A 7,961-nucleotide genomic window follows, 5' to 3' on the forward strand; every position below is an offset into this window, starting at 1 on the left:
ATCCACCACCCCAAATTAGGGTCATAAAACAAGCTCAGGTTTCCAAGAAACCTGTTGCCCAAAATATTTTGGGGATCAGTCAACCCCTATCACCTGGCCTGGAGGAGAAGTCCAAAAAACAGGCAATCTGGCTTATCTCTCAGTCTCCATAAGCAGGTCCTCCATCCTTCTTGCTCTCTACTGCAAAGCTGATTTGCAGGCCCTGCTCGGATGGCCCCTATTCCCTCAGATCCTGAGCAGTGTTTGAAGATAACTTCTCAGGCCAGTAGAAATCTGTTCTCACCATTCTGAGGTCCAGCTGGGTCTATTCTTTCATTTTCCTCCACTGATTTATGTCTTACACTCTTTACCATTGATCCATCACTCAAGCCTATAAAAGAACTTTTATTTGTCATCTTCAGTTGTTGTCTAGGAGGATTACTGCCTCCATTTGCTAAACTAGGCCTTTTCCTGGAAGCTTCTAGCCTCTGTACAATCTAACCTAAGCCTAGAATGTTTCAGCCTCTGAATATTACTGCTTAGTAACTTCATTTCTTGTTCTTTCTGAACTTATAGCTGGCTAGTTCACTCAGCTGTTCCAGCTCAAACTCCTCTCCCAGCTGACTAATTCTTTTCTCTCAGTCTCTGAATTGCTCTGTTTGGCCTCAAACTAACTCAAGCAATCTGTTCTAATCTCCTGGTTACTTCTCATTCTCTGGCTCATTCAGTCTTCACCAGAGTTCTCTCTCTGAAACCTGTCTCTCTATTACTGTCCCAATAAAATCGTCACCTCTAACAGACTGAAAGACTGGTTATGGAAGCAGGATCCAACATTCTGCTGCATTTAAGAAACACACCTCTGCAACAAAGATACACACTACCTCAGAGAAAAGGGCTAGAAAAAGGTTTTCCAAGCAAACAGACACAAGACGTAAGCTGGAGTAGCTATCCTAATATATAATAAGATAGACTTTCAATCAAAATTAATCAAAAGAGAGGGAGAGGGACACTTCATTCTGATCAAATGTCTTTGGATGTGATCTCTTGCCATAAAAGCCATATGCTGAATTGATATTCCTCTACACTGCCCTTTATTTATTTTTAGATTTATTTATTTATTTAATGTGTATAAGTGCTCTGCCTGTATGTATGTCTTTTAGATGAGACTTAAAAGTTCATTAATATAAACCCAATGATGTTACACACTAAGCTGATTTTATATTTTTGTCCTTTTAAAGTTATATCTAATTTTGTTCTTTTTTTTTAAAGATCTATCTATCTATCTATCTATCTATCTATCTATCTATCTATCTATCTATTACGAAGATGAGTGCTCTATCCAAATGTACACCCGCGTGCCATAAGAGGGTATCTGATTCCACTATATATGGTTGTGAGCCACCATGTGGTTGCTGGGAATTGAACTCAGGACCTCTGGAAGAGGAGACAATGCTCTTAACCACTGAGCCACACCCTCTAATTTTGTTCTTAAATTAATTCTGAAGCAAGGAATCTAAACAAAATTGTCTATAATTTGTTTACTTCTTGTAAATTTTAAGTTGAATTTAACTAAAAACTTCTGAATTTTCAATTTTTTCATTTTTTATTAAACCACATGTGTATTACTAGATATTTATTTTAGAATTTTATTACACATAAAAGCCATATCCGTTATTGGTATAATGTTCACTTTTCTTCATAGCTGAACTATCCTTTAAGTTTATATAGTTATTGAAAAAGCTGGGTGGTCTAGTAAGATATATTTTAGTGGACAATTTTAAGACATCAAATTATTGACCACCCTAGCCACATGTGAAACTTAATCAGCTCTTTTCTTACCTGACAGTTTGGTGTCATTTAAGTGTTGATCTGTTTGTTTCTTGGTATCAGAAGCTTCTCCTTCAGATGCTTCTGTATTCCCAAGCTTGTATGCTTTTTCTGACTTTTCAGTGACCTTGAGTTGCCCTGGACACATGACCGGATTTGAGACCTCCTCCCCATAAAATTCAGCAGATTCTTCATCCTCCTCGGTTTTAGGTCTTTTAGAAAGTGATCTATTACCCTGGAAGCTATTAACAAAAGGAAGTAGTCATAGCAAAAAGTTCAGAATAGATAATACACACAAATGCAAATATTATGCGCTTATATCAAGAAAAATTTAGTTATTTAATTTTTACAATTAAAGCCTGAAGTTGACATCACCAATAACGGTTTTAAATTGGTTTTAAATCAATCTAATAATAATTGAATTTTTACATTATAAATACATGATAAAATAACAATATAAAGTCAAGTAAGCAGAAACATGAGCTAAGCAGAGTAAATAAGAATATACACATACCAGCAATTAGGTGCTGCCAGTGCCGATAATAACAGTGAGAATACAGGCAATATCTGCATTTCACAATGTCTACATGTAAAGCAAGGCAGCCGGCATACCTCAGGTTGTAAGGAGTTTTTACACTTGTCACACATGCTTAAAGATTATATTAACAAAGCGTCATCAACAACCACTTTAAGCCACTGATTTAAAAAAAAAAAATCCTAAATATTAGGACATGTGAAAAATGAGACAGGTACTCTGGTTGAAAACCAGCAGTCTGAGTATCCGCTCAGGTACCTAACTACAGTGCTGCTTTGCGTTTCTCAGGATTTGAGTCTGATGTGTTTCCCGAATAACTCCATAGGTATTGACTCCCTAATTACTGTTCCTCAAATTCTGAATGTATTTACAGTAAGTTATGCATTTTATTGATACAACACTTACATATACACAAATACACAGAGCATGAATAAACATTTTCCACACATTAAACACTACTGTACTTTGGAAAAGAAAGAAGTTTTTATTTATGTGTATTGTTATTAAACTTGCATGTATACGTGTGGACTAAGTGCATGAAATGACTATAAAAGTCAGAATAGGGTATCAGATCCTGTGGAATAGAAATTATAGGTGATTATTAGCTGTCTATGAGTGTTAGGAACTTGAATCATCTAAAAGACCAGTTGGTGGTCTTAAGATGTCTCTCCTGCTCCTCCATGTTACTTTTAAATTCATTTCACATTCAAATGTTAAAATACTACCCATGATCTATTAAATTCATTATCAAACAATATTTTGAAATCTTTGCTGTAAACTACAGCTGAAATACTATCATCCTCAGGTTAGCTACTGACTAGTTTTCTCATGCATGTTTATATATGTATGTATATATATATATACATGTATGTATGTATGTATGTATGTATGTTTCTACCTACCAACCTACACTACCTATCTATCTTTAAAAAGGCAGATGTTTTCCAGGTATAAAATTCTGTGGTGAAATTTTTGGTTTCGTTAAAAGTTCAGTTATGTAAATATTTTTGTTTTAATCTCAAGTGTGGGATATGGCACTGCCCAAGTTTTTCCACAGCTGATAATTGCCTTTTGCAGAGCGTGGTCTTTACCAGCTGGAGTTAATGGAATTCTGAGGACTCTGGAAAGAGTACAAATACCAGAGCACAGAATGAGACCTTGAGAAGCTCTAGAGGGTTTCAAGAAGACAAAGGGAGGAGAAAAAAGGCTGCTTATTCATCCACTGCATTTGCCATTTGCTGTTGCTGGACTGCTAGATATCCTGGAAACTGAGATTGGTATTTTCCCAAAGAACCCAAAAACCTTAACGTGCTAGAACTAAGTCTAAAGAAGTCTATGTCCCCTTTCCCTTCTAACCTTCTATCTAGGGTTAAGGGGAGTTGGTGAAAGGGAGGTAAGGTGCTACGAACATAGTTGAACAAATGGCCTTGTTGTGTACCTGAGCATATTTTGGATATATGCCTAGGAGTGGTATAGCTGGATCTTGAGGAAGCTCTAGTCCTAATTGTCTGAGAAAGCGCCAAATTTATTTCCAAAGTGTTTGTACAAGTTTATATTCCCACCAGCAATGGATGAGGGTTCCCCTTTCTCCACATCCACATCTCCACATCAAGCACATGTTGTTACTTGATTTTTTGATCTTAGCCATTCTGATAGGTATAAGGTGAAATCTCAGGGTCATTTTAGTTTGCATCTCCCTGATGACTAAGGATGTTGAACATTTCTTTAAGTGTTTCCCTGCCATTCGATATTCCTCTACAGAGAATTCTCTGTTTAGCTCTGTACCCCATTTTTAATTGGATTACTTGATTTGTTGCTTTTTAACTTCTTGAATTCTTTATTCTGGATATTAGCCCTCTGTCAGATACAGGGCTGGTGAAGATCCTTTCCCAGTCTGCAGGCTGTCGTTTTGTTCTGATAACAGTGTCCTTTGCCTTACAGAAGCTTTTCAGTTTCATAAGGTCCCATTTATCAATTGTTGATCTTAGGACCTGTGCTGTTGGTGTTCTGCTCAGGAAGTTGTCTTCTGTACCAATGAGTTCTAGTCTCTTCTCCACTTTTTCTTCTAACTGATTTAGTGTGTCTGCTTTTATGTTGAGGTCTTTGATCCACTTGGACTTTATTTTTGTGAAGAGGACAATGCAACCAGTTCCGGTGAGATAGGATAAGCTAGGGTCAGATGAAAGGGAAGGAGGACCTCCCCTATCCATGGGCTTGGAGAGGAGCATAGGAGGAGATGCAGGGGGAAGGGTGGGGTTGGGAAGGGAGGAGGGAGGGGGCTACACCTGGGATACAAAGTGAATAAATTGTAATTAATATAAAAAATAAAAATTAAAAAAAAGAAAGTGAGGTAAAGCATTAAGGAACACCAAATAAAATAGTTTAAAAATAGCACCTACGAAATCCCAGCAATGGGAAAGCAGAAGTTAGAAGATCTTTCTGAGTTGCAGGTCAATCTGGTCTATATAATGAGTTCTAGGCTCACTATAGCATAGTTGAAACCTGATCTTTGGGAAAAGAACAAAAAGAACGAAAGAGAGAAAGAAGAGAGAGAGAGAGAGAAAGAAAGAGAAAGAGAGAGAGAAAGAAAGAAAGAAAGAGAAAGAGAGAGAGAAAGAAAGAGAGAGAAAAAAGAGAAAAAGAGAAAGAAAAAGACAGAAAGAAAGAGAAAAAAGAGAGAGAGAAAGAGGAAAAAGAGAGAGAGAAAGAAAGAACCAGAAAAACAAAAGAAAAATATGTGCAAGTCATGGTCTGAAGTTTCTCCTGCTCACAACCATTTTAAATAACAACAACAAAAATTCAAGTAGTGGGGAGCAGAAAATAAGCAATAAAATTTTGAACAAAACCTAAAATTATAGTATTATTACAGTAAAAACAGAGGTGGTGAAGGTCTAAAAGTAGGGGACCAAATACATATAGGTATTAAAAATTATGCTATAAAAATAATTTAATTATATAAAAAGTACTCATATATGTGGTCACTCAATTGTTAGTATAACAGTTTCATTATGAAAAAGGTATATAATATTTTATACAATATATAATAAATACATATGTAAAAATACATGTAAAGTTATAAGATGGGTGGTCTTTGGATAGTGAGATTAGGGGTGATTTGGATTCATTGGATTTTTTTTATGGATTTGGAAAATTTCCACAGTTCTCAAATATTACTTTTATAAATTAAAAGAATAAAAAGCAATAGTAAAAGCAAAAGCTAAATAAAAAATTCAAAACTTTGAAAATTAACATTCCAGCCTAAGGACCCAAGCCACAGCCTATTCAAAAAATTTTAAAGAAAGAAATGTCCAGAGAAAGTACAAAGCTTTTGACAAAGTCCTAGTCACAAAAATGGATTAAAGGTAAAGTTTTAAAAGACTACCATGGTACAGAAATAATACTTTCTCCTTTGAGAAAAGAGTAAAACCAAAAAAATTTAAATGCCATACCATAAGCATCAGATGAGAAAAAAATAATTATCTCAGCTACTTAACAAATTAAGAAAAATCATTCTTAAAATTTTTTAAAATTGTAGCACGTAGGAGTTGAAAATCTAATTATTGAAGTTGTTTGAAATATGGTGAATAATGTAAAGAACAAATACATGATTAAGATAAATTAATGGAAGACTTCCAAAATGTTCTATGTTCTATATACATCAATTTCATGAATACTCTATATATATATGACTACATATTCCTAAATTCTACTATATCAACTCAAAAGCTTAACATACATTACCTCAAATTTTCAGTAATAAACTATTATAAAGATATGAATAACAAAAATAAAAATAAATAAATAATCCCTGAAAACATTTGGTTCCATGATCCATGTGATGGGGTACTTGCCTCCTTGAAGCATTTCTTAATTTTCTCCTCCTCTGCAGCCACATTTTTACTTCTGGGGTAGATTCTGGAGTGGGCTTTGTATGATCAATAGTATATATATCCTTTCCTTGTTTCCAAATCTGGTATCTGTCTGGCTGAAATTTCTTCACAAATATATCCATTGATATCTTCACCATGTCATTCCGACAAGTACACTGAAACACAATAAACAGTTGGAACAAAATCAACGGTGAAATATTTTGCTAACTATATAACATATATAACATGAGTGTTTAATTAAAATACAAATGATACTTTATATCTTAAAAAAAATTCAAAAGCAGTTGAGAATGTAAATATTTACAGTTAGAAATGAGAAAGCAGATATGAGTATGAGTGACTCTCCAAAGGTGTTCAGCAAAGAAAACTGCTACCCTACTATCACAGATACCATCAAAAATCTGTAGAACATGCAGTGTTTGTATGAATAATTACTATCCCAAATATGCATCAAAATACGAAATTATTCAGACTATACCGAATGTTTGTGTCAATTTAGGCATGTTCTGAACATAGCCAAATGTCTACTGTAATTAAAAGCTTGGTACACAGGGAATGAATATTGGTAGGTGAAGCCTAGTGAATGGTTCTTATACTGGACGCATGAAATCTGTCTCATGGTAATTAATATGTACACCTTTGGGGATTCTCTTACTTGTTCTTATAAAAAGCTTTGTATGAAAGGAGGAAACCAGGCCCCAACCATCTTGTAAGCTAGGAAACCAGGCCCCAACCATCTTGTAAGCTTCCCCCATAAAGGATGTAAGTGTTTGCACCTACATACACTCTAAGGACAATCTACCAGAATCTGTTATTCTTACCAGCGGCCCAAAGACACAGAACTGCCCCATTTTTTGTGTTTTAACGAAAGCAGTAAACTCTTTGTGGATAGCTGTATTCAGGCATTTTATTGCAGCTCTGCAAAAATTCCATATGACTCTTGAATGTTAATGAGTATCTGATTAGAATAATTTAACCAGTGAGTCACTGGTGTTATGGCTGTGTGGGTAAAAGCACTTGCTCTTAATCGCAACAGCCTGAGATCTAGTACACTAACTCATATGGCATTAGAAGACAACTGACTCTGCAAGTTTACTCTGAACTGCATGTGCAAACTGTGGTATACATATGTGTGCATGTAATCACAGCATAAAAAAATTGTTTAAAAATACATTTAATTATATTTGGTTTTATTAATAAACTTCTGCAGCTGGAGAGATGGTTCAGAAGTTAAAAGCACTTGTTCATGCAAGAGGATCCATGTTTGAGTCTAAGCATTCAACCGGTAGTTTATAAACGTTCATAACTCCAGTTCCAAGTGATCTGACATCATCTTCTGACTCTGTAGGCCCCGGGGGCATATGTGGTACACAGACTTCTGGCAACACTAATCCAGTTTCTGACAGACCTCGAATCTTAGCAAAATTCATTATCTTCCAGTAGTTATATGAATAATCAAGGTCTTTAAAAAATGTACAGATCCTGAAGATACCTGATAAAACAGAGTCAGATGAAAGGGGAGGAGGTTCTCCCCAATCAGTGGAGTTGGAAAGGGGCAGGAAGGGGATGAGGGAGGGAATGAGGGAGCGGGATACAGTTGGGCTACAGAGTTAATAAAATGTAACTAATAAAAGGAAAGGAAAAGGAAAAGGAAAAGGAAAAGGAAAAGGAAAAGGAAAAGGAAAAGGAAAGGAAAGGAAAGGAAAGGAAAGGAAAGGAAAGGAAAGGAA

General features: G+C 35.4%; 1 protein-coding gene across 6 annotated transcripts in view; it reads right to left on the reverse strand.

Annotated features, from left to right (window-relative positions):
• The window catches only part of Kdm4c (lysine demethylase 4C), a 275,732-nt gene that overhangs the window by 166,472 nt on the left and 101,299 nt on the right, over window positions 1-7,961 (reverse strand). For all 6 annotated transcript variants that reach the window (XM_055630066.1, XM_055630109.1, XM_055630055.1 and 3 more), the window contains 2 exons: window positions 6,193-6,386; window positions 1,819-2,048 (listed from right to left, as the gene is read on the reverse strand). In XM_055630066.1, coding sequence (XP_055486041.1) covers window positions 1,819-2,048; window positions 6,193-6,386 — 424 coding nt within the window. The remainder of the gene's footprint in view (window positions 1-1,818; window positions 2,049-6,192; window positions 6,387-7,961) is intronic.

This window comes from Psammomys obesus, unplaced genomic scaffold (genome assembly GCF_907164565.1).
Source record: "Psammomys obesus unplaced genomic scaffold, mPsaObe1.curated_primary_1811, whole genome shotgun sequence".
Taxonomy (NCBI): Eukaryota; Metazoa; Chordata; class Mammalia; order Rodentia; family Muridae; genus Psammomys; species Psammomys obesus.